The sequence below is a fragment of the Cyrtonyx montezumae genome, unplaced genomic scaffold (genome assembly GCF_038088225.1).
Source record: "Cyrtonyx montezumae isolate F1298 unplaced genomic scaffold, pur_monq_1.0 scaffold_3, whole genome shotgun sequence".
Classification (NCBI taxonomy): Eukaryota; Metazoa; Chordata; class Aves; order Galliformes; family Odontophoridae; genus Cyrtonyx; species Cyrtonyx montezumae.
Window position 1 is genome coordinate 103158051 of NW_027072034.1, and position 27262 is coordinate 103185312.

The window sequence follows — 27262 nt, forward strand, 5'->3', positions numbered from 1 at the left end:
ACGTGGAATATAAACATGGCGTGCTCTCTGCTTTGTGCACTGCTGAAATTACTAGCATTTTTAAAAGTTTAATGCAGAAATCATACAGGTCTCACTGTAAGTTATACTGCTTCAACAAAGCCAGTGAGCATGACTTGTAACTACGATGAAAGCACCGTTCTGTCACGTAATCAATTCTATACTTATTATTTTTTACAATGACTGCACTCAAACAATACATAAACAGACATTTTCATCTTCTGGAGGCCACTGGAGATGTACTAAACCACATATACCAGAACACAAACTCCCATTGAACTCTACTGCCTTGAGATTCACATACTCTAATGCTAAATGAGGTCTTACTTCACTCTCAGCTATGCTTACAGATACCAGTGTTTTGTTATCTCCAATGACAGGAAAAATGACTATCTTATAAGGCTGTCATATCAGTCATCAGAACTATTCTGAGATTTGTTAAAGCACTACAATAATTTCAAAGATCTTCTGCATTTACATGTTGAGACACGTAAATAATTTTGGATGTATAAGACTCCTGTAAATATTTGATGGTAAGTAAATACAGAAATTTGTAGCATCAATAACATCAAAAGGTATGTGCAGTTTTTCCTCTAGGCAAAGCAAAAGTTCCTGGTGAAAGGAGACTGTTACTATGTAAAATATAATTGCAGTGCTGTTAATGACACTTCCACTTACCAGTTCTGTCTTTGTTGAAGTCCCAGTGTTGCATAAACGTTAATACTATGTGTAGGTTTGATACTTAAAGCTACAATTACCCTCTCAGATTAAGAACTCAGAACAAGGACTTAGTAAAACCAGGTTTATGCTAAGTAGTTAAGATGCTAAAACATGCTCGGTAATGGCAAAATCTGATTGTTCAAGGAGGCTGAGATAACAGTGTAATGCTGACTGTAATTTAACTTTCCTCTTAATGAAATACCATCAGTGCTGCACAGACAGACAAGGCTCAAAGCAGAGACGCCAGGGAGGCCCAGACTCACGCTCAAGGACTGACTGGAATGGTGATAGAGACCTCTGGTGGGAAGAAGGAGAGAAGCAATCTGCAGGTACAGAAGTCACCAGCTGTTCCTTAGAGGCACCTGTTTTCTGAAACAGCTCTCCCATCTGTAAACTTTACACTCACACATATGCAGACCAAAAGTAGTCAGTAAACGGACCACGTCACCTGCTTGATTTTGTTTGAGACAATGAGCTGCTCTAAGACATCTCGGGAACGATCTACAAAAGAAAAGAAGTAAGGTATTGTTATTTCTTCAGGAGAATATATATGTGCTGGTTAGAAATCAGGTTAACAAAATAAATTGATTCTATCTGCGTTTATGCTCTACTTTTTAATATATACGGAAAGGACACAGATCACTGTTTTAACATCTTGTACTGAACTGTGCTCACTAAAAGGTACTTTACTCTCCCTATAAGACTAAATTTCTATTTTAAAAATAACTTCATCACTTAGTAACAAGTTCATTGTTTTTTTTTAATAGAAATTCAATTATTATTTTTTTAAATATAAACTCAGTCTTATAGACAGAAATAAAACACTACATGCAACAATTCAGGCCATGTCTGGCCTTAATAAAACACTTCTCATGCTGTTAGGCACTTTATGTTCTTTCGCACGAACAAGTTTTCCCAAATCCAAAGACAATAGTTCATTTTCTTCAAAACAATTTACCCCATCACCCTCCACAGAAGACTGGGCCCACACTGATACCATTACATCTTGGTTATTCATAGATGGTTCGTAGAATCTATGATCTGTGGTTAAGTGGTTTACTCTTAGTATCAGTTTCAATATATATGCTTCTGTTAGATTAATATAAATAAACATAAATTACATTTTTAAAAACAATTATTTCAATCACATAGGACTCAGCAAAAGCAAAGTTAGAATTCCTACAGTAGCTGTAATCCAACACTCTTAAGCATACTTATCACTGTGCAATACTGATTGCCTAATCTTTTTCTGATTTTGTAGGACTTTGCTCCTGACTGCTTTCATAAGAGAGTAAAAAATTCTAGTTCCATATAGAATATTTATTAATCTACGAAGACTGTTGTCAGACAAGCAAGAATGGGAAAATCTGTAACACGTTTAAGACCAAGAATGAAAGAGATAGCATGACTTTCCCCACCTGTCATCAATGGGCATCCATGGAATAGAACAATGTGTATCTTTGGACAACAAGTGAGGACTGCTTCCACAGCAACATCAGTCAGATTTACACATCGCTCCATGTGGACCTCCTGTTATGAAGACAGTAATATTAAAAAAAAAGCCACTCAGAAGACTCCCAGTTTTGGAGGTAAAGGTTTCAATTGTCCAACAATTTTCCAAGAGCCCCCACCCAGAAGAAGTTATGACCTACTGTCCTTCAGTGCATCAATCCCTTAAGTGACTGTGTACAGACCAGTGAAACACCCTCGGAAAAATTAAGACAGCTTTATTACTTTCGACACCAAAAAAATTAAAAAACATAAAACCAACTTTTCTCCAAACGTATATGTCATTCAGGACACCTGAAACAACTTTTCTGTGAGATTCTACAGTGCTGGAGTCCCAGCAGTTTTTCCTGTCACACATTCTCCCACCAGTTTATTGTCCAGGAGGACAGAATGATTTCTGGATTTTCCCAGAACAGACACAAACCATCAGTCTCAGCTGGAGAAAGTTTTATGTAATAGGAGGTTCCTAAAAGTTCTCCTTCTGAGACTGGATAAACACTCATTCTCTTCTTCATTTCTGTGCAGCTGTGCAACCATTACCTGTTGGATGCACTGCAAAAAGAATAAACTCAGCAGTTGTTTGTAATAAAAAATTCTGTTTAAGGAAGAAATCTTTGCTGCTCAGTTTTAATAAACAGATCCCCACAGAATCACAGGGGTTGGAAGGGATCTCAAGAGATCATCAAGTCCAACCCCTTGCTAACACACCTAACTCTATAATAGGTCTCACAGGTAGGCATCCAGACAGGTCTTGACTATCTCCACAGAAGGAGACTGCATAACCTCTCTGGGCAGCCTGTTCAAGTGCTCCATCACCCTTACCATAAAGAAGTTCTTCCACGTCAGTATGAAACTTCCTATGTTCCAGTTTTAAGCCACTGCTCCTTGTCCTACCAATACACACCATCAGCAAGAGCCTGGCCTCATCCACTTGCCTCCCACCTCCAATCAGATATTTGTAAACGTTTATCAGATCCCCTCTCAGTCTTCCTTTCCCCAGGCTGAACAGACCCAGGTTACTCAGCCTTTCCTCGTATGGGAGATGCTCCTGGCCCTGACTCATCAACACATACAAATTTATGCTGTGTATGCATTATTACATATTTTTTTTTCCTCCTGCAGAAGATAACTCATGCTTATTTCAATATACTATTTACTGAGGAGAATTAGAACTTATTAAGGTGGGTTCAAGCTTAGTTGTATGCCGTATGAAGTGAGCATGCACGTATGTTCAAAACAAAAGCAACAAAAAAAAATGCCAAAACTCCTTGCCTCTAAAAGAAAAACAAAAGAAGGACTGAATAAGGAAAAGATCATTATCTTTGTTTCAGGGATGGGAAGGAGAGAGAGAGAATGGTTTTCTCCACACCGTAAAGTAGTAGACTCTGGTCTCCTTACTCTTTGCCAGTCTCCGTATCCAAAATCATCCTCTTTCTTCCCAGTAGTTTTCTTCCATTTGGCTTTGACAGGTTATTATCAAACTTTTGTTGTTTCTCTTAAAATCAGTGATCTCTAGACTACTTTCCATATCAATAAACACAACATATGAAAAGAAATGCTGAAAATAAAACATCGTAACTAGTGAAAATAGAACCTGGGAAAACATTATTCAGGTGCTCCAACAAAGCACTTTTTTACTGTGAAGTCTTTCTGAATGATGAACCCCAAGGATCTTGAAAGAGTACATAAACGAAAGGGATCTTTTGCAATAAGTGCAACTTTGAACAGAATGATGACACAAAAAAAAAACAAAAAAACAAGAGCTGCATTCACTGAAGCAAGATACTCAAAAGCTGATGTATGCATGCATGTTCTTAGGTCATTATGAGTAAGTGAAGTATGCAATCTGAACACCTATGAAGTAAAAAGATTAATAGATCTGACTACTTGCTAGTTTGATTACTTTAAGACACTACTTTCTTCACCATGTTCCTGACACTGGACCACTGCCTACAGATTTGTACTTTGCTTTCATGACATGAAGCAGATGTATAAGGATCAGGACACAGACAAGGATGAGAGTCAGACTGAAGAAGAGACTGTAGCAAATAATGCCATATTTTCCTTTCTTTTTCCTCACTGCTTGTAAACCAGACCTAAACTTTTCTAGTCCTACATACTGACAGAACACTACTTTTTTTTTTTCTTTGTATTACTATTCTTTTAATTATGCAGTTCCACATAAAGATATAAAATCTTGGCTTACTAAAACTGGCAAAAACCCACCTGAATGCAAAGGCATTCACGTACAAGGTTTTTAGAAAGTTACAGCACGGGACCATGTTACTAAACACAGGAAAACAAAGAAACAAAATCCACACTACTATTCAGTTTCTCTCTTTCAATAATTAAATTCTTTGATATTAGGTTTGATAGTTTACCTTTAAATTCTTTGAACACATTCCATTCACTAGTGCTATAACACCATCATCTGTTACCTAGAAAAAAAAATTGTTATTAACACATTGGATTAAAGCTCAATTTTTCAAACATAACTATTTGGGAAACACTTTTAATATTAATCTATTATCTCCCTACAGTCACTGAATGCATCTAATGTGAATGTACTTCCTTCCAAACTAAGTTTGCAAAGAAAACTATCCAAGTCTATTTTCTCCCCATCTATTAAACACTTGCATTGTACAGCATACACGATTTGGGCAGGTTGTGGAGCTGCTGTTTCTGTGGCTTCCCCCGCTCATTTAACAGTGGGTGCACTGCTACGGTCAGGGTATGGCATTTTTAATTTATAAGCCTTAAAGCACTTCTGCTCTACATGAACTAATTTTCCTGCTGTTCTCATGGCTACTGAAAATGTTCCCTGCTGGAAAAGTTCGTGGAGGAAGTATCCTGGGGTAGGAAAAAAAAAGAAAGGAAGAATAGAAAAAAGAGTAATCACAGCAGCCTTTTATCTGTAGTCCTACTCTTACTCATGTGGAAGCAAACCAGCTAATTAGGACAAAATTCCCTCAAACGAGCAGTCTTTCAGCACTCATCATACACTTGCACTGAAAGGTTTTATCAAAGATTGGCTATTGAAAACCACAAAACAATGGTTATCTGCAAAAGAAAAAGGGAGTCACAAAGGACTTTCCTCAGAAAGGCATGAAAGAACAATTTAAACGTTCACTTTTGGGAACTAAATTCATTAAAATTCCTCCTCATTTCCAATTGGCCTTGTCTTGCTGTAGTCACTGAATATACATAGCAAGACTCAGACAAATTTGACAGCTAGAATCCAGATACCACAAGCTCAATTTCTGTTCAAAGATTTGAGTATTTCCATTACACAGATTGTCTTCTTGGCTCCTGGCCACCTATTGCAAGTTGATTATATAGAACTGAAATAGAAAGGATCAAATCAGAGCAAATGAAGAACTAATGACTCTGTGTGAAAGCACACAAAGGGAAATACAAATAGAATCATTGATTCTATGATTCATGAATGAATGGCAGTGCCTAGCTCAGCAAGTTATCAAGATGACAGCACAATTAGTTTCTCAAGACACCCAGAACAGGAGACAGAGGGCAGTAAACAAATACATTCTAATTAATTCCTTATGTGGGACAAAAATGGAGAGAAATTAATCACTGTAATTTCCTGAAGGGTCTAAGATGGTACATCCAAAACCAGTACATGGTCACCAACCTAAGAATAAACCAAGTTAAGATTTGATAGCTGTGCCTCTTCTCCTTCACATCATCAGAAGAAACCTGGAGCAGATTTTCTGGCTGGTGCCTTAACCTGGTGCAAACCATCCGAACTCTATCTTTATGATTGCAAATGTATTAAGCACAAAAACAGCTTTCATTAAAACAAAAAGTCCCCTTTTTCTCTATAAAAGCTTGCCTTCACTTTTGCTGTACTACAGCAACGCATTGCAGTATTGTTTCCTACTCTACTGAGAATCCTTCTGCACTATCTCTAATACTACATCTGCCAGCTCTCATCAAGAAATATACTCTCATGTTTAAGATTAACCATCTATGGTTAATATCAAGCCAAAAATATATCAGCCTCTTGGTACAGACCAGTCATCAAACTCCTGTATATGTAGCAAAGGCTTAGGTTACTCAGGTATCAGCAGTTCAACATAGAAACAACGCAACCCTATTCTACATAAGAAGTGTCAGGACAGACAGAAAAGTTGACCAGCAGCACTACTGCTCTCACCAACACATTTTGCAGAGAACTAAACTGTCCTGAACTGAAGTTTGTGCAGACAGCCCTTTCAGAAAGATTCTTTCCATATTTTTTTGCCATGTGCTGAATCACTGAAGATTACAGAGGAAATGTAAAATAAATTTATACAGGGACTGAGATTCTTGAGCCCATGTTCCTATGTGTTAATGCTGCTGGGATTTAGGACAGACTGGAAGTAGTGCAGCAGGCATAGAGTTTATGTATAAAACCTAACTACTCAGAATGATACTGTAAGCATACTGACACCTAAGCATAAGTGTTTTTTTTTTTTTACACAGTTCTGTGCCAGTGTAGCAGAATTTTTTCAGGCCAAGCTTCCATTTATACACTCCATGTACGAAAGGGATGCAGAGCTACACCTTCTTCTTACTTCCTTTCTTCCCTTGTTTTGCCCACCCCATTTCTTGTTATTTGTATCAGTTCTTATACACTCTGCTTATTGTATTTTACCTCTCCGCAGTCACAACATGAGATTATTTTAAAAAGTGGTTACACCACTCTGTGCCATTTGCTCCTTTGCAGTCTATTTTATATCAGTCTCCTTGTTCCTGTAGCAGGCTGTGCCCTTCTTTGCCTGCTCATCTATTTCCAGCGTTCTCACTGTTTTACTCTTCCATGCATGTTTGCCACTTCACTTTTACTATTCATTCTGGCACTCAAACATAAGGATGTGGTAAGGTCTTGCAGTCTCTACAGGCTTGACTCACTAACAGTTTCTCTCCTTTAGTCTGCTTAACTGTAACTGGCAGGGTCACAGAGAAAGATGTTAAGATTCTTTAATCAATACTTACCAGGTTTCCACATATTTTAGTCAAACGAAATTCAGAATTGCAGTGTTTTATCACCATATGACCAATTGTCAGAAAGGAACAAAATGGAAACCTAATCTAAGGAATTGGACGTTATGGAAACTACTAAACAATGTGCAAACCGTGCAGTCATTAATCACTATAGCTTTTATATAAGCTTCCTTTAACCAATCATGTAGCTAAAAGATTATGAGCTGTAAACCTAATCTTAGCAACAGAATAACTATATAAGCAGATATGTAACCAACAATAAAGGAAGCTTCACTCATATTGAGCGTGTGTATGCTTCCCCACGTCACTCTGGGTTAACCTTGGACAAATGCTGCAAACCTAGTTTGCAACATCTGGCGCCCGAACAGGGACCCGAGTACATGGTGCTTGGACTAGAGCCTCTGCTGCTTTGCAGCAGAGAAGCTGCGAAGCTTCGGTTGACCGCGCAGCGGGACCGACACAGCAGAAAAAGCAGAAAAGCTGCGTAGCTTCGGTTGACCGCGCAGCGGGACCGGCACGGGATCCAGGGGCTTAGCGATCGGCCGACGCAATTTCTCCTCCACGGTGTGCCTTTGTTCTTCTAGGACAGAACGGATGGAGAGAGAGGTAGCCCAAAATCTTTTATCGTGCTTTTTGGAAAAGCGGGGAATTAGTGCTGGCACCCTTAAAGCAGTGCCAAATATTTTGGATTATGGTCGGACAGTGGGGGTTTTCTTGCATGCAGGGACATTATTTAATATCGATCAGTGGCGTACCTTAGGTGACGTGCTGTGGGATCATGTTATTGATGATAGAAAGGAGGCGAAAAAGCTGATGAAGCCCTGGCGGGAGATTATTAATTGTATAAAGCGGCGTAAGATTGAGCAGCAGGTAGCAGGACAAGCAGTTGCTCAGTTGCATGGCGGAGCCTCCGCTGCGACTGGTCGAATTGAAGATCCCCCTCAGCCGTCCCTAGGGATCCCTGTCCCTGTTCGGGTATCAGCGGTGCTGCCTACTGCACCAACGACTGAGGACCCGGAGACAGAACCTGACCTTTTTCCCCCAGAGGAGGGAAATGGGGATCTCCCACCGCCTCCGCCCCCGCTATCGTCTTCGGACAATGTTAACAATGGGACACTTAGAGGCAGAGTTGCTATAAGTACATTGCCTCGGCCCTGTTGGGCAGAGATTACTTGGCAAGCTGTGGAGCAAGGTCACTCTGACGTGGCTGAGATAATTGGTCAGGCTTTTCCCATTCGGTTCGAGCCCACAGCAAATGGTGGAGCTCAAGGGGTTCATGTTCCTCTTGGTTGGAAAATGCTATTTCAATTACGTTCTACAGTGTCAGAACATGGGTTGCATAGTGAACCGGCTCGCCAATTATTAACTTATTTATGGTCTAGCAGTGTACTTGTTCCAGAAGATATAAAAACAATTATGAGAATGATTATGAAGCCGTCAGAACAAATGATGTGGCAATCCCATTGGCGCCGCTTATGTGAATTGAGTGCTAGCGCGCCACGGGATATGCATGATCCATTGTATCAAGTGACTGCTGACCAATTGATGGGTAGTAACATGTTTTCTAGACCAGAAATGCAGGTTCAGATGGGACCTGAAGTCTGCATGGAAAGTATGAATCTAGCACGAGATGCATATAATATGGTTCGATCTTCGAAACCTGCTCCATCTTATTTGTCAATTAAACAAGGTCGAGAAGAATCTTTCACTAACTTTGTCGATAAGATAACTGAAGCGTTGTCACATGCAGATGTACCTGACTGGATGAAACAGTCTTTGTTACGCCAGTGTCTATTAGAAAATAGTAATCAAGCAACAAAAGCAATTCTTGCCACTCTCCCTTTAAATGCCACTGTTGAAGAAATGTTAGAACGTATGAGCCGAGTGCCTACCCCCACACAAGCGATGTTAAGCTCTGTTGTTCAGGATATAGGTGAAAAGCTGGCCGGAGCTCAGGATCGGGTGTTTGCTGCCTTTGGACCACTGTTGCAGCAAGCTGAGAGTAAAGCGGCGTCTTCAACCCCGCACCCTCAACGTTGCTTCAGGTGTGGGCAAAATGGCCATTTCCGTAGAAATTGAGTGGCTGAATATCTCTAAAGCCCTAATTAATGGCACTAGTCGTCGACATCGGAGAGCCGCTTCAGCTCTGACAACCGAGTGCTTGGACGAGATAAAATTATGGACAACAACAGCAAATGTCTTCGCCTCTTTCCTGGTTCCAGGTGTAGCGGCAGCCCAAGCCTTAACCCAAATCGAGAGACTAGCTTGTTGGACTGTTAAACAAAGTAATATTACATCATTAATTCTTGAAGAAATGTTGGAAGATATGAATAGCTTGAGACACGCTGTACTGCAAAATCGCGCTGCCATTGATTTCTTATTACTAGCACAGGGGCATGGGTGTAAAGATTTTGAGGGTATGTGTTGTTTTAACCTGTCAGATAATAGTCTATTCAAAATCAGATCCACTGGTTGCTCAATCACACAAGTCAGGTAACCAAAGATCATAACCCAATTGACGAATGGTTTCGATCAATCTTTCCAGGTCTTTCATCCTGGCTCTACGATTTGTTGAAGGAAGGAATAAAATGGGTGTTAATTATTATTTTGATTATAATCATAGCTCGCTTAGTAGTAAGCTGTACTATGCGACTTACTACGCCTAAAGTAAACCTGGCCACCTCAGCCGATATATTCCAAAATTGGCTGATAGAACAAGGAGGACATGACTATATTACTTTAAAAGAAAAACAGGGGAAATGTCAGGGATGTAATAAATCTGGGTAAGAATAATGGTCTTAAGATGTGGGGCAATGTTGCGTGCAATGTTTACGGGAAACCATACTTAGCCAAGACGACTGGATCTGATTTCAATGGAACTAGACGTTATCTGAGGAACTGAATGTTATGGAAACCTAATCTAAGGAATTGGACGTTATGGAAACTACTAAACAATTTGTAAACCGTGCAGTCATTAATCACTATAGCTTTTATATAAGCTTCCTTTAACCAATCATGTAGCTAAAAGATTATGAGCTGTAAACCTAATCTTAGCAACAGAATAACTATATAAGCAGATATGTAACCAACAATAAAGGAAGCTTCACTCATATTGAGCGTGTGTATGCTTCCCCACGTCACTCTGGGTTAACCTTGGACAAATGCTGCAAACCTAGTTTGCAACAGATATTCAAAGATGTAGTTATTCAAGAGGACTTAATCCCAATTAAAACACATACTGGGAAACCTATTTCATGGACAGGAACAGAGGAGATAGGAAAGGGAACTGAAAACCATGAAATAAGCTGGAAGAAATAGAGTTTATAGTAATTTTATAACTATTATAGTAATAAAAATTAACACAGAATAGAATAAAATGACTTTCAATGCCCTACTTCAGAAAACGCTTCAAGGAGAAGAACAGCATTTAAAATACAAACCTGTCCCATGTTTTCCTTATCTGACGCTTCATTATGAATGCTCTGTGTATGACTCACACTGAGCATAATGTAATCATTTACCACCACAGTCAACAGAATGCTCCACTTCATTATCTCAAAAATTCCTTTCATCCATTTCATTATCTAACTGTAATTATAAAGCCTGTTCTAGTAGTGTTGTTGTAGCCAATTCTCTCCTTCTTATGCTAAATAGTAACTGCTGCTAAATCCTCTTATCTGTTCTTTCCTACATTTTTGATGTCATTCTTTCCCTGTTGATTCCGTAACATAACTCCAATAAAGCCATTCAGAAAACACAATCACTCAAGCTAGAACTAATTATGGACTCTTTGGGCATATACAGTTCAACATTATGTACTATTACTACTCAGGTTGGTTTGTCTTACCTGAAAGAACATACTAACGAGTCCAAGGCTGTACTCTCTTTTTATGAAATATTTTATAGCTTGAATGGCTGTACTAAATAAAAACACTGAAGTCTCCAATAGCACATGGATTTTAATAAATGTATCCTTAGTCTTCAAAACATGCTGTAATACCAAAACATTTACTTTTTCCTGATTACCAGGATACAAAAATGTATTTTTCTTTTCCTTACAAGAGAATTTTGGAGATAATGAAATAAAGCATTCAGTTGACTGTAGTGGTGAATCATTACTTTATGTTCAATGTGAGTCCTCAGGAAGAGAAGAGCGGAAATGAACTCTGGCCCTAAGCCACATTAGGAATTGATCTAAAAAGACATGGTTTATCTCATTTAATAAAAAATATCATGCCAATCTTAAATAAATAACTAAATAAACAAACAAAAGTCAATTAGCCTATTGTCATCATAGTTACCTGAGTAGATGAGAAGTCCACACTGTGAAGAAATTTGCAGTTTTCTCCTAGTGCCTGCAGAGATGCATCCATGATGCCTGAGCAGCTGCCCAAGTTCAGTATTTGTAAGAACTGGCAATTGAGTGCAAGAGCAAGAACTCCACTGTCACTTATATTGCAGCACCTTTTAAAAGATGCTTCACGCAAGTAAGGGCAGGATAAGGCCAGGGCTATGACACCTGTCAAAGAATCAGCAACGTAAAAAAAAAGAAAATAAAAATCAGACATTTTTTAACACAACCACCCCGCTGAAATCTTTGTGCTGTCCTCTGGTGATCATTGGTGGAGACACAGTTAGATAGCAAGACTGTAAGCACTGCTCAGCTTGTAACAAGCACACAGATGTGTTAGCCATAGTAGGTCACAAGCCTTGGCAAGAGAAAGCTAGATCCTGAAGAAGGAATACAAAAGATAAGAGAGCGTTTGCTACAATGTGTACCATACATCCCTGCTTTGTCTAGAATGAGACACTGACTAAACAATGTTACTTAGTTCCGACTGAACAATATAACCTAATGACATGAATACTATTGGTGTAGCTATGGCTGAAAAGGTATATAAACTCATCTGTGTGTATCTACAATGAAATGGAATGGACAGAATGAAATAAAAAGGTTTCATGCTTGCACCAAGCTGGAGACCCCTCCTCTTTATTACCACCATTGTCGGTCACTGACTGCTCAACCTTTAATACATGCCACGTCAGCAAGATATGGTGTAAGAAAATCATTCTGTAGTTGTTTTGTTTTCCTAATTGAAAGATAAAAAAATAAATAAATTGGTATCTCCTAACAAGAGCAGAGACTTGATAAGTGGTGCTGTAGAAGGGCTGGTAAAGATTTCTGAATGCTGAATTCCCTTCCGCACTGCAAAAGGGATACCTCAGGGATGTTATCTACCTAAGATATCACTTCAGTGAGAGTGGGGAAAACAAAAAATGAACATAGAATGGCTTGAGATGACTCTGGGAAACAGTGCTGTAGTTGCATCACAGCTTTGGCGTAACAATGTCCACTCACATAAAGTATTTCAGTCATTTAGTCACTATGGTTACATGTAGGACCAATGTGATTCATGGAAAAATGCAATCATACAGTCAAGTGAGAGGAAAGACAGGGGATGAGAAGAAGTCAAGTTAAAGAATGTTATCCTGTGCTGGAAAACAGACACGTGAAACTTGCAGAAACAGAAGATGGAGCAGCATCCTGCAACAGTGAGAATGGTGGTAGAAAGAGCTGCTCCAGAAGAGAAAGGAAACAGGATAAGCTATAGGCTGAGATTAAAGAAACTGAGGAAGAAGGGTAATTTTAAAGACAATGCAGAATGATAGGGATAGATATTTAGATATTTTTGGAAATTTTGTAAAGTATTTTTGCTGGTCTATTCTCATTGGAAGTCCTTGCTAGGAAGTACTGACAACTTGAGCATATCCAGAAAACAATGTGATTCAATGCAGAAGAAAACAACTCCAACAGGAGCCTGAAGCTGAGATACACAAAACTACAAAATCTTGACTGGGAGAAATCACAGCCAACTACATCAGGCTGCTGGCAAACTCATGGAAACTGCAGGAATAACTTGCTGGCTTCTGAAAGAAGATCCACGCTGGAATGTTTGAACACTGGGGCACATTCATCAGAGAAGCAGTCTTCCTTAAACAAGAGTCTGGGGAAGGAATGATCAAACAAACAAGCAACACTAAAAACCCTTTGCACTGTAGAATGATTGCAGTAATTTACTCCAGTCCTCTCCACTTTCACATCAGGCTATCACATACCGACACTTGTTAACTTCGGGTACACAAAGGTTTACTAATGCATACGTGGACAGGAAGACAAAAGAAGACTTCTGTCCAGTTGAGAACAGTATTTGGTGCGGCACTACAGTAAGAAGACTGTACTTTATCAGTAGAGGATGAAAGTGCTTAAATCAGGGAGCAGGAGATCAGGGCTGCTCTGTAAGTAATTACAGGCCCATGAACATAGGGCAGACACACCACAGGCAGTGCAGTGCCCTCACCAACATGTCAGAGCCCCATGGTACTCAGCTACGTGAGCAGAGCAGAGGGATGACAGTACTAGGTCCTGCTGACAGTCCAGTGAATGCCAGGCAAAAACAAGGTAATACATTCCATACAAAGTCAACTCAAAAAAATCAATAGCTCAGAACCAGGACAGCTTCAGGCTGGCCCATGAGCACCTAGTGTGACTAGGCTGGTCATGACACTGGTCATTAAAGGGCTGTTGGTGCCCTTGGAGCCCTGTGGATTACAACAACCAAAACATTTGTACAGAGATGCCAGCAAGTAGCCAATAAAATCATAGAATCATAGAATGGCTTGGATTGGAAGGGACCTTAAAGCCCATCCAGTTCTGCAGGCAGGGCTACCACCCAGGAGCTCAGGCTGCCCAAGGCCCCATTAAACCCATCCCTGAGTGCCTCCAGGGATGGGGTGCCCAGAGCTTCTCTGTGCAGCTGTGCCAAGGCCTCACTGCCCCAGAAATAACAGAAGTACATGAAATAACAGATGCAGTTCAAGAAAAAAAAATATTTAAGAGATTATGGCAACATGGTGATTCCTGTTGCACAGAAAATTACATAATTCTGCATAGAAGGAAATAAAAAGTTGACTAAGTTAGAAGAAACATGAATAAAATAGTATTTGTTTGGTTCAGAATTGGTTTGCAGTAGAAAATACGGTAATGGCAGGTGAATTTACACAGAGACACAAGGACTACTGGATATTGCAAACTACAGAGCAAACATTTCCTAGTAATGACAGTGCTCAGAAATCCCTGGATGTGGAAGCAAGGTTTCTTCAGGAAAACAACAACAACAACAGCCCATCAGTGAATTAGTAAAAGGTAACATTTCTTTGAACTGTTTGTGTGTGTACGTAACTGAAGTGAGTGAAAAAGAACTACTTCAACTTAAAAACATTCTAGCTTTGATTCTCAGTTTATAAAGGCCTCAGTTTGTGAGTAGAAAAGTTAGTGAAGTTGAAAAGACTAGGAACATGTCGTTGTTAACTTATCAACAGCAAAGTAATCAGAAATCTCTAGCCAAATAAAGAAAAAATTGACACAAAGACCTCTATGTTAAGCTGGTTAAGAAATGCATCAGTGGACAGATGAAGGCATGGAGGGAAGACCATTGTAAATGATCCTGGTAATTACGAAGCGTAACAATGCAGGAACATTAAAAACAAGTAAATAAAATCAACTAAAAACATTTCACTAAATACTTAGAAAGGTAAGCATAATAATATGCAGTGCTAAGAACATACAGATAAGGCTGATCTGAAGTAAGGCATACAGTAATTGTAAATTAATATTTAACCTCTGTTTTTAGTATGGATGAATGAATCACTTAATGATAGAGCAAAGAAATGAGTGTAAGGAAAAGACAGAACAAATTCCGTGGAAAATAAAACTTAGCAAATTTAATCCTTACAACAGCTCCCGACACAACATGAGACTGGAGGTTAAGAATAATACTTGAAATCCCAAATCCTAAAGTTAAATCTCTCAAGTAAAGAGAAATGCTACAAACTTGTTTACTAAAGAACAAACTTCTTTAATTAGTGTTGGGGAAAAAAAGGCAACTCAGCAAATCACAAGCTCAAAACTTCAGCCCCAGTGGTACCAGCAACACTCTGGAATGAATTCTGAGGAAGGAATAATCAAAATGCAGTGGAAAATATCATCAAATGAACCACAGCATTATCAGAAAAGTAGCATATCAGTAACCTGATAGCTCTCTTTCATAAGATAATCATTGTTCCAGGCCTATAATTTACACCACTCAAGTTACTTTTAATTAGTACTGGTGTGGCACTGGGGACCCTACAGTTACTCTAGGTGTTTTTGCAATTTACTCCAATCTAAGAAGAAAAATAAAACAGAAACAAGATTGCAGTTATCTATGCACAGATAACATACCTTCTGAAGTGATTCCCAATCTGTTTTCTTTGCAAGAGTTTAAGTTGATTTGTTTCAATTGCTTGCAGTTATAAAGCTGCAGTAATGCATTATCTGAAATATCACATTCTCGGAGGTCTAGAGACTCCACAGCAGGGTGCAACACCTGTAAAGAAAACCTGCTATGTCACAGAACTGTGTATTTTAATCCACAATACCAGTAATGTTAGACATCAGAGCTAGAACAGAGAACAAAGAGAACAAAAGAACATTAGAGCTAGAACAGCTAGACAAAGAACTTTTTAAAATACCCACTAAAGGATGGAGTTGTCAGTCCTGACAATTAACATCCATAAAGAAAACATGCTACGTTTGCCACAACAGTTCATATCAATGTCCTATTCCTGTGATAAATTCAGATCAGGAGCACATTAATGTTACTGTTTAAACTGTGGATGCTACAGTTGTTAACACCAGTATGTTTACCAAGGATAGCATTCTCAGACTTACAGCTTGGATGGCAGAAAGCTGAAGTGTAAATACTGATTACAAACAAACCTTTTCCTCTTAAGCAGATATAAGCCGAGACTTGAAAAATATTTTACCCCAGAGTATTTTTCTCACCCCCCCCCACACATAGAGGTACCAAATCCTCATTAAACAGGCTCTTTAAATCCCACGAGACGCAGGTCTTCCTTTCCCCCAAAGCACATTTACAAAACTTAGACCCAAAGTGATGGAAGGCCTCACATATCAGTAATAATAACCTCCTATCTTACCCTTCATTTCACTTTTGGGGACTGTCACCACTTTTCACTAAGTAGTATTTATACTCCTCCCTCTTCCAGACCTTGGGTCACTGTGAGTTCTGATCAATAGGCAAATGTTAGATCATTACCCCATACTGCCCCCTTCAGCCTGTCACTCCCTCTCTTAAATCACAAAAAACACTTCCCTTACACTGTGCAAATACACATGATGCTAAAATCTTTACTAACGAAGTCAAACAAGCCATCTGAAAAGAAGTAAGAACTTCTAGTAGATTATTATTGCAACCTTTTTCCAGAGTGGCAAACAGAAGGCAGCTTTGAGAGTATCTTCCCCTAAATACTGGAAGCCTCAGAAGTGTCTCTTCATGCCATAAAACCACCACCAAGCCATGTAACATGCATGTGAGTAGTTTTCACAAGACTCACATTCAATTTCTATTTCATTCGTATTTCCAAATTCGTATCTCATGAACTAATATCAAACCCAGAGCTGACATGCTTCAAATTCAAATGATCAACATTTATTCAAGATGCTTTCCCTAACTATCAACTTTCTTCCACAATTTCCAATTGCCTAGATCATAGTGAAAGTGAGCAAACTGCTGGTTTTGAAGCCACGTGAAAAACTCTGTAAGGCATTAGAACTGCAAAATAGGAGAAAGAACTATGAGATGTAGAGATCTCTGAAGCAGAAGCAAAGACAAAAAATTCCTTATCCACATGGAATTGGGATTCTGCAAATGTTCAGAGCATAAAATACTCGGTTATGTATGGTGCAAGCAAGGAACAATAAGAAGAGCTAAACTGCTTCAGGAGGTTTTGCTATGCTGAACAAGAAGCGTATCTGTGAGCTGAAAGAACATGAATGCTGAACAGTCACACAGTATGAAGAAATAGAATAGATTTGGAGTCATAAAGGTGGTTAGCATTTAAAGAGAAGTGCAAATGAAATAAAAGTAAATTTGGAAATTGTTGGGAAAGAAAAGCCATGCTCAAGGAAAGTGATTACAGGAAATTGCAGGAACAGAGAAAGGAAACAGCTGAGAAAAAGAATGGAAACAGAATGGGCAAGAGAAAAAACAGCTCCAAGAAAAGGCAGTGATCAGCAAGACAAAGACAGATGAGATTTTGCAAAGAGCCAGAGGAAACACTGCAATGAAACTTCCCAGCTTCTCCCCAGACTAAAGATATCTTAATGACTTTGAGTATTTATACATAAAATCATACAGTCATAACTATATACGTCTCTTAGGATGGTTAGAAAGGATTACTTAGTGAAAACAGCCAAAATCAAATTGTGTCAACACAAACTCACCAAAATAAGATAAAGAGTGCTCAAGAATTTATTTATCTATTTATTATGATTAAAAGTGACACATATTAAAGAGAAAAGTTGTTTGAGGGTTTTCCCACAGTACTTCTAATTGTGCCTCCAGACTTAGTTTCACTGTTTGGGCTCTGTGGAACTCATACTGTATCTCTAAGGAGATGCAGTTCAAAATAGCTACAGAGTCATTCATCTGCCTCACCAAGGTCAGCCTTTAGCTCCTCAATTCTCACACTGCCCTTTGAAGCAAAACAAGATAACAGTGGATGGATACCAAAGCAGATGTGCCTCTCAATTTACAGCTAAAAAAAAAAAAAAATCATTTGCTGATGAGCAAAAGCGATTAGAGAATTTGAACCATCAATTTCTAGCCCTAGCACAATCATATTTCAAAGAATGAAGATAAATCTCCATGTCAAGAGTGTTACAGAAACTTAGCAAGTTCCTGAAATCTTTTAACAAATTATGCACTGGCTTCTTGAAACACACTACAGTCCCTGCAACTCCCCCATCACAGACTACTTTAAAACAGTCTAGTGTGCAGTACTGAAAAGAGATTATGTTTGTCAGCTGATTAAACAGAAGTAAATTATCACTAACTGGAGAGTGTTTCATTATTTTTAATACATGACTATTAGCACTACAAAGCGTAGGGAAAAGAACAAGAAAAAAGTGAAGATATGGACAGTTTAAGCAGTCCTGAATTTATCTGTTGTGTCACATAAGGAGTTACAGTTTAGTTCATCCTCATGGATTAACCACCACAGATAGAACAGTTCTGGATGGGTTCTTACCTCACTGATGTTTGAATCTGTAATTTGCCCTTGTCTACTCATCAATTTAATTAGTTTATCCTTTATGTTAGGTGGCAATATCTTGATATCCGCAGTGTATCTGGAAAGGTTCTTTGTCAAATACTGAAGGCATCTGAAACATAGGAAAATTACACAGTCGAGAAAGGCATTACATGTTAGCAACAGAACAATCAAGCCAAAAGATGTCCACTTCTGCATCCAGCTGTGCTGCCTCCAAACCTCACTGAGTCCAGCTGTTCCATACTGCCACAAGGATCCAAATAGCCTTGTCAGCAATAGTTATTTTGGAAACTCAGCTGCCCTGGGCTAAGAAGTAAGGTTCTCACAGGAACAACTGACTGAAATCCTACTGCAATCAGAAACATTGGTTGGTTTAAGTCAAAACAGTCATTCCTTTTAATAGTGATAGTTAGGCCTCCTTCTCCTTCCCTCTCAATCTTTGAAAGTATTCATCAGCGTGAAGAAAACAGCCTGATGATTCTACACACCAGGCTAGAGATTTTAAACAAGAACAACAACATGTACTGTTACACCCACATTTTCTGTACGTACATTTTACATTGTACATTTGTACATTTTCTGTCGTGATCCTGCTTTCTGTGCACCTTCTGTATCTGAGGGCCAAACCATTTCTCTGTTCTGAGCAATCTCTTCCCCTAGCCACTGAACCTCAGCTTACATAAGGTTTCCATCAGGAGACAGTGCTGCGTTAAGGCGTGTTAAATTAATCTCAGAGAAAAACAGGACACAAGTATTTGTGTGAACTGGGAAGTGTCTCAATTTCTGCAGCTTTGGGATGTTAACACCACAAACTCGCTGAAATACCAGAAGCAACCCTTGGGAATGACTTCTAAGCACATCAAACAGACTGACCTTCAGATCATCAGCACTCACTGGCACACTTAGAGACAGCTAGTCCTCAAAAAAGCAATTGCAAGTCTCTGAAGGGAGAGATTATTATGAAAAATTAAGTCCCTAGGTAAAGGGGGGTGATAAGGTATCATGAATCTAACCCACATCCAGAGACAAAAAGTAATGCTTTGTCTTCCAGGAAATTGTAAGACTTTAAAAAGCATTACACTGGAGCAAATCCAAAACTGGGGAAGGATATCTCCCCACCATGCGCTGTGGCTCAGAAACCTAACATGAGCACATGAAAGCAGTACAGTGCCCTGAACGGAAAGTTCTATCATCTATGGATCATAGCTACCTGAACTGGATTCCCTATTTTTATAGATCTCAATAACTAATTATTCTACAAGCAATCCAGCTTACATCAAGGTACAGCTTACACTGAGTTATGTCACATGAAGAAGAACAGCGAAACAGATGTTAGAATAGGGCTGCATCAGAAGAAAATAAGCAGAAGAAAGGATGCTAAAACAGACAAGCAGATATTATTAGATGCATCTTTCTGCATTCTTTAGGATTAGGTAATTTATATTCACAGCAATGCTGTACAAGGGAGCTTTGTTTTCAAACTGAAGCTCAGTTTCTGTACTCAGTTTCTGTACATGCAGATGCAGCCATCTGTAAGTGTTCTGATACCTTCCTCATGGCCTCAGCTTTCAAACACCACATAGTGGATTACGTAGAAATACTAGTATCTAAAAACAAAACACAAACTTTGTTGTGGTTTTCTTTTTGACTATGAAGGGACTACCCCAGCCATGTGTGAATAGGTACCTGCCTTTCGAGACCAACTACTTGGCTCAATATGCAGAGAACACTGCCACAACAACGCAAAGAAATGGAAATCAACATGAGTTAGGCTGAGTCCCCTGGTTACTTTTAGCTCTCTTGCTGCTGTGTTTTTAAATTTGGCATGGGAGAAAAGCATATTGAGATCACAGAAACACTGAATTGCTTGAGTTGGAAAGGGACCCTTAAAGGTCATCTAGTCAAAATCCTCTGCAACGAACAGGGACGCCCATAGATAGACCAGGTTGCTCAGAGCCCTGTCTAGCCTGACCTTAAGAAGAATTGCACCATTTTCAAAACCTGCCTGTTTTCAGAAGATGCTTCTGATTTGATGCTTCATCAAATAATTTATGTTTTCATTACTACTGCATCTTATGTGAAAAAAAAAAAAAACATTTACCAGCTATACCATATGAGATGAATTAAGAAAGGATAAGTTGTCCTTGCAAAATAAGATAAGGCTGATGAATAAAGGCTGTGAAGAACTTGTTAAACAAACTTATCTTGCAGATATATAGCAGGAGAGGCTAGCTTAGCACCTGCTTGTAAATCTTGTTTGCTTGACAGGACAAGGAAGAATGGACTTTGTCAAGCAGGATACAAAGACAGCAAAACAACTCTGAATCGCGATTATAAAGCGTGTATAAACAAGGAAAACAAAGGGTGGTACCTACGGCGAGAGGGGGGGGGAAGGGGAGGGATGGTGCTTGTGGTAGGCAAACTGAGAATGTAGACCCTGAGTAGCTTAGCCAACAGGGAAAGAGGGGGAAAAGGGCTCCCTACAGAGTCGAGGTGCAGGGATAAAAAAAGCCTGTGGCCTCCTATGAGTTGAGGGATACTACCAGGAAATGTCCCCAGTGATCTCCCCCTGTATTCTAATAAAGAAAGCTAAAAACTCCTCTCTTTTGGGGATAACTGAGCCAGCCTAGCAGAGAGGAAATCTTCCCAACGCATTGCAATTACAATCCTGCCTGCAGTGCTTTAAGACATTAAGTCTACGATGAACCGTACCGTTCGACAGATCTCCTCCTGCCCAACCAACGTTATATCCCTACAGTCTCTAACTCCCTCCTAAGAGCAAACAACCGTGACAGCATGACAGAGTCAAAGCAAAACATCCCCCAGTGGACTCGCTGGGCCCAGCAGCAAGCATGGATCCTCCACCACCCTTCCACCTGCAGACTCGTCAAGGGCCGTCCTGCCCCTCGCCTACCAAACCCGGCTCTGTGACAAGCCCTGTAGCCCACCACCCCAGCCACCGCGACCCCTGCCCGAGCCCCGCCAGCCCCGCTCCCGCAGCGGAGCGCAGCCAGCCCGCCCTGAGGGCAGCGCTCGGGGCCGGCGGGCAGCGGAGGGGGGGAGGGGAGGCGGCGGGGCGGCACTCACAGGTCCAGGAGGAGCTGAGCTTCCCCGCTGGCGCCGTCCCAACCGCCGCTGAGGCGGCTCATGGCGATGGCGGGGTACTGTAAGCGACCGGAGCTCAGCGGTTGTGGGGAAAACGGTGGCGAAATGGCGGCAACGGCTCGCTGCTGCCTGGCACGATGGGAGATGTAGTCCCGCCGCCGCGCCTCGTGGCGCGGGGATGAAGGAGTGCGGATTACCCCCACCGGGCACCAGAGAGGGGCGGCCATCCCTTTCTCCCTGCGTTAATCATACAGCACAGAGCATCCTCTCAAGCCTAAGTGAAGCGTGGGGGAGCTCGGGTAGGTCAAGAATTCCTTGACCTAATACAGCATTAGCTAAGTTTTTAATCTTCCCCAATTCCTCCAAATTTCAAAAGTACCTGGGACCTTAAAGTACACTGAAAAAAAATACATCTGCGTATACAAAGGCTGATAAGTCGACTATTGACAGCATCAGCATTTTCTTAACCCATACACTCAAGTGAGGGACCCACAGAGTCAGCCATTTCCATGTCTCTTCAAAACCAGGAGCCGCATCAACTGGACCTCATGCAACATTCTAATTTGTTTCCAAATTACATTCAAGATGATGCCTCACAACTATGTTCGAGATGACATATTGTTTCTGCATAAGTAGAATGTTGCACCAAAGATACCTACCTCAAGACCTGTAGTTAAATAGCACGTGCATATTCTTGAGAGATAAGGAGTCTGCCTCGAGCGTTAATCTGTGTACTCCTCCCTTGGGGAGATTGCTGCAGGGAGTGTGGACTACCAAAGGTAAAGGCTGTTAGATATACGTCTGTACCCACAACTGCATAAGAAGAAACAAATTTCTCTGGCAGGAATATGGCCGCAGATATTGGTATGGCAACTGCGTTGTGGATTCTGTTCACTCGGAGAAACAAAGAGAATGGACTTTGTCAATTACCTAGGGGATGTGCACATGAAGAATGTGAACCTGGCAGCAGGGGAGGGATTCACGTTGGAAATATCCAAATAATTTAGTCAAGACAGTACCTCTGATAAAGGAGTTTATTCTCAATTGCAATGACTGGCGCCCCATAAACTAGGAGCGCACAGAGATGTCAGTATTACATCTTTTATCCCCTATTGCCCGACGCTTCTCTTTCTGCCCTGGTTCCTCATTGGCTGAGTACTGCAGGTTCACACTCTCTGAATGCTTCACTGATCATACAGATACCAATCCCTTAGTCATCTAAACAACAACAAATGGTTGTTCTCTAAACACCAGCAAATAGCCCTCTTAACATCTGGTCATTGCTTTCTGATCAGATACCAGGTCATGGCTTTCAAATACCTGTTTTACACTTTATATTTAAATAGAAACATAGCCCCTTCCTTTAACACTTGGTCATTGTTTTGTATATTTGTCTGTCCTTGCATAGAGATAAGCCTTGGAAAGAGGATGCAGGGGAGTAGGGTATCTTGGAGCCTGCCTGTGACATCCTAACCTTCCCACAGATCAGGACAATTATGCTTTGTATAAATGCCTTGGCTCCTTAGAAGCTTGTTAATTATATTTTACTGTTGCTGCCCTAAGCAAAGATTTCTTAGCACAACCTTACAATATGTCTTTCTAACTTAGAAAACTATACTCTCATTGTGTGGAACACCTAAATTCTATTGCGGCTTTGTGAGAAAGAACTTGTTCAGTAACTATGTTTCTAGAATATTTTGCTAATATGTATACGGTATTCCTACTTTTCACACAGACTATTTCCAGGGCTAAGTTACAGAATATTGAAACATTAAATTCCACTTCTTTGGATTAACTACCCTTCTCAATAGTCACTGCAGAAACAACATTCAATTCCCACACTCAGCACTGGAACTAGGAGATATATGAGCTCGTGTTTCTTACAGCAGGCACTCCTGATGGCAGGAACACCCACCATAGCAATCATGATATCTTTCACAAGAGATCCTGTCTCCTCTCTCCAAAAGATCAGTTGAGGTATTTCTCACAATTATTTGCCTTTTTTATTTTTTTTTGCCTAAATAAAGTGCTTACTCAGATGTATAGTTCTGCTTATAACTTCCAGATGTACTGCTTATCTGTGATAAATATCCTTCCTGACCACAAGACTTCTATAATGAGTAACATCCCTGAGTGAGGGGCACAAGATCAAAGCAGAAACCACTCATTAAGAGACCAGGTGTCTTGAGAAAGCCTGTGCCCATGACTTGTGGAAACAACTCTATAATTCAGAGGTAGATTATAAAGCAGGTATGTTTATTCAGTGCTGCCCACACACTCTGAGTGCAAGGGGGTAACCCCACATAACTTGTGCTCCAAAGAGAGAAGAGACTACAGTTTTAAGAGCATAAAGCATACGTAAATTTCTGAGAACTGGGACAGATCATTACAATTAACTCTTTTCCATCACCTCGTTGCAGTTGGAGATGCTGCTCCAGCTTCTTCTGGTTGTTGTCTTCAGTTTTGTGGTATCAGCTCGTTCCAGTGCAGTAGTCTATCAGGGTACTCCTCACTATCAGTGCACTCCTTATTGTTCTTGCTCAAGGTCTGTCCCTTTTTTCCCCTTTTGCTCAACTCTTCAGTTTTATTTTAACCCATGCATGTCTCACCCAAACATGGATGCAGTGAGTAGGGTGACACCTCTCCAAACGACCACCAAAGACTTCCAGACAAGCACAGAAGAGTCGGTTATGTTTGTGTAACCTTGTACTACTGTAATTCTATTAATATGTAGTAGGTATGTGTGACTTACATATTAATAGACATATATTAAAAGTAATCAAATATAAGTGGAAGAAGATGTGAAGACTCATTGTACTTAATTTTGCAGAGATCACCCACCTTGCACCCTGCACAGAAATAAAACAGCAGCCTTCTCTAACTCACTTAATCCCTAGCTAAGGACTGAAACATCTGTCAAAAGAATGAAATGTTGTAGGTTTTTCTATTAAAGGATAATTTCCTCTTTGCCTTCTCACAAATGATCACAACCACAGTTTCTGGTTTTCATTATTTCACTATTATGTCACTGTAACACTGGAGACTTCTGCTCTCAAGCTACACATTCCTGACCAATCTGGAAGTAACACGTTCTTTGTCTTATTTCTACGTTGAAGCTGAGAAACCCAACGAAGTAACATGATGCCAGTGAGTTATGTCAAGCAGGTATTCCCTTTATTACAGTGCTGGGTGCATGGGGATCACTCACCAAACACCAGAGAAAGCGGCAACTACGCATTTATAGGAATAGTGTATACACATTCAACACATTTCCAAGAAATCGGTTGCATCCTAGAATGGGTCTCTGGGCCCATCTGGTGGTACCCTGGCAAAACCTCTAGGGGCATGTATTGTGTCGCGACAGCAACTCTGCCTCCTAATCTTCACGGGACTCCACCATTGATTTGCAAACAGCAACTCCACTTATCTCCATTGTGTTGTGAACAGCAACCCTACCCACCACTGTATTGCCCTTCTCTTCACGGGACCACCCCCGCGTTGAGTTCAAAGAGCAGCTCTACTTGTCTTCACTTATCTTCAATGGACCACGCATTTCCATGGTCCAAGTGTTCCTTCCTGTTTGCTCAACCTACAAGGCCTAGTTTTCACAAGTCTATACATGTCTCCTTGATTCAATATAACCAATACTAACCACTGCCTTTTGGGACCCCTCATCCACTTTGTTCTCCATCTAAATCCTATTCTAGATATTCGTGAGCAGTTCTCATTATTTTTCCATAAACAGCTCCTGCACGATTAATAGGCTTTCCACAGAACAAAATGCTGTCTAACGTTTTGTTGCTGTTGTTACATTTTCATAAACACTCATAATAAGCCCCACCAAATTATGAACTTCCCATTCTAGTTGTACATTCTCATCATCCACAGTCAATAACTATTATTCTTCACAAATTCTAAAAATGAATGGGCATCCCTATTGCTGGGATGGCTTTATTTGAATCTCTAGAAAATGAGTGCACACCCAGAAACTCACTTGGTTAGCTATTTTCATAGATGTTTCAATTACTTCTAAATGAAGAGTATGATCCCACGAATCAGAGCATCTTTCGTAGTTATTTTTGGTTGCCTGACTTGGGTAAACAAGGGAAAACAACCATCATGTTCATCTCATTATCAGGTCTTAGAAAATTATTATACCTGAATAAATGCCATAGAAACAGTACTAATACTCAAACAAAATAATACAAGAGAATCTCTCCTTATGTACAAACTGAATGTAAGACTGATTCAATACCAGTCCAAGTGTAGTTCATCTACCACTGTGTAATTTTGAGTAAGTTCAGCCTTTGAAGCTAATTTCCCATGTTGGAGGGATCACCTTTATTCAGGTATGGTGGATCTGTCACAGAAGAAACTCTGGTCTAAACAAAACTAAAGAAGCAGGTGTTCTGTATTGCAGTACCTGATGCATGAGGGATCAATCACTCCACCTAATATGCATATCTTGCTTCCAGATGGTAACTATACAAATATGATTAAGCTGCACGTATGCATTAGATTTCTGAGAACAATCATGCATAACTGTATTGTTTATGAGAAGGTCTTTGCATATTTCTCTGTGCTTGTGCTTTAAGTGTCATGAGGTTCTTTTGGTGGTCCCCTAAGGACCCCTCAGTCGTCCTTTGGTAAACTCTGTTCAAGAACGCGCATTGCAGAGTTGGCAGGGATGACTTGTTTTTCTTCTTCACGTCTCACAACTCTTGATCACATAGCTCCTGTATCTTAGTGATAGATCTGTATCTACACCCCAGATGCCTCACCTGCAGCTGAAGCAGCACCACTGAGATCGCCATATAAGGTTTGCTGGTTACAAATATTGGCTCCGTTGTTACACATCCAAAACTTGATTCCCTAAAGTTTTACAGTTGTTCTGTGTTAGCAGTGCAACATAAGGTCCCTTCAACTTTCCTGTCAGTGGCTCCCCTATCAGGTCTGTGGATACATTTGATCTCCTGGTTTAAATGGATGTACAGGTGGATCCAAAGTCACAGGAGTTCTCTGTTAGACATACCTCTGGACAAAAGCAAGAACTCTTTCTAAAGCCAAGAGATAATCACTCAAGAACTGATTGTCTTAAGATGCATTTGAGTTTCCTTCCCTGTTAAATTCACAGTGTAAGGTTTTCTCGAACCAAATTTCAAACGGACTAATTTCTTCTCTAATCCTGGGGTTATTCTGTTTACACCAGAGCCAAAACCTCTATCAACTGTTTCTCTATTTCCTCCAGTTGTATTGGTTTGTCCAGATTGATGTGCTTTGCAGTTCATCATAGAATGGTTTGGGTTGGAAGAGACCTTTAAGATCACCTAGTCCCAACCCACCTGCTATAGGCAGAGATACCTCCCCCTAGACCAAGGTGCTTAAAACCTCATCCATCCTGGCCTTGAATGCTTCAAGGGGGAGGGTGTCCACAATAAATATCTCTGGGCAACCTATTCCAGTGTCTTACCATCATCATGGAGAACTTCTCCCTAATGTATGGTTTAAATCTACCTTCTTCCAGTTTAAAGTCATTTCCCCTTATCCTGTCACTACTTGCCACCTATAAAAAGTCCCTCACAATATTTCCTGTAGGCCCTCTTCAGGTACTGGAAGGCTGCTATAAGGCCCCCCTGAAGCCTTCTCTTCTCCAGGCTGAAGAGCCCCAGCTCTCTCAGCTTGTTCTCATTGGGGAGGTGCTCCAGCACTCTGATCATCTTTGTGACCCTCTTCT

General features: G+C 40.3%; 1 protein-coding gene across 3 annotated transcripts; it reads right to left on the bottom strand.

The window, feature by feature from the left end:
- Positions 1 to 396: 396 nt before the first annotated feature.
- AMN1 (antagonist of mitotic exit network 1 homolog) lies at positions 397 to 21630 on the bottom strand. Of its 3 annotated transcripts, XM_065742650.1 has the most exons (8): positions 21511 to 21588; positions 19297 to 19364; positions 18403 to 18535; positions 15533 to 15677; positions 11553 to 11770; positions 4629 to 4685; positions 2157 to 2268; positions 397 to 1239 (listed from the first exon to the last, which is right to left on the bottom strand). In XM_065742650.1, exons 3-8 carry the CDS (start codon positions 18442 to 18444, stop codon positions 1166 to 1168), a joined length of 648 nt encoding a protein of 215 aa, XP_065598722.1. In that variant the 5' UTR covers positions 18445 to 18535; positions 19297 to 19364; positions 21511 to 21588; the 3' UTR covers positions 397 to 1165. The 3 variants fall into 3 exon arrangements, with proteins under 3 accessions (XP_065598722.1, XP_065598721.1, XP_065598723.1); XM_065742649.1 differs by lacking the exon at positions 19297 to 19364 and having other exon boundaries at positions 21511 to 21630; XM_065742651.1 differs by lacking the exons at positions 19297 to 19364; positions 21511 to 21588 and adding an exon at positions 20525 to 20704.
- Between the last annotated feature and the right edge of the window lie 5632 nt (positions 21631 to 27262).

What these genes read in the sequence shown, in the direction of transcription:
- AMN1 (XM_065742649.1), bottom strand. Translation starts at nt 21,572, where the DNA reads ATGAGCCGCCTCAGCGGCGGTTGGGACGGCGCCAGCGGGGAAGCTCAG. An exon ending in GCTCAGCTCCTCCTGGACCT is followed by an intron (nt 18,536 to 21,510) that starts GTGAGTGCCGCC and finishes CCTATGTTTCAG; the next exon opens with ATGCCTTCAGTATTTGACAA. An exon ending in TGGATGCCCATTGATGACAG is followed by an intron (nt 1,240 to 2,156) that starts GTGGGGAAAGTC and finishes TTTCTTTTGTAG; the next exon opens with ATCGTTCCCGAGATGTCTTA.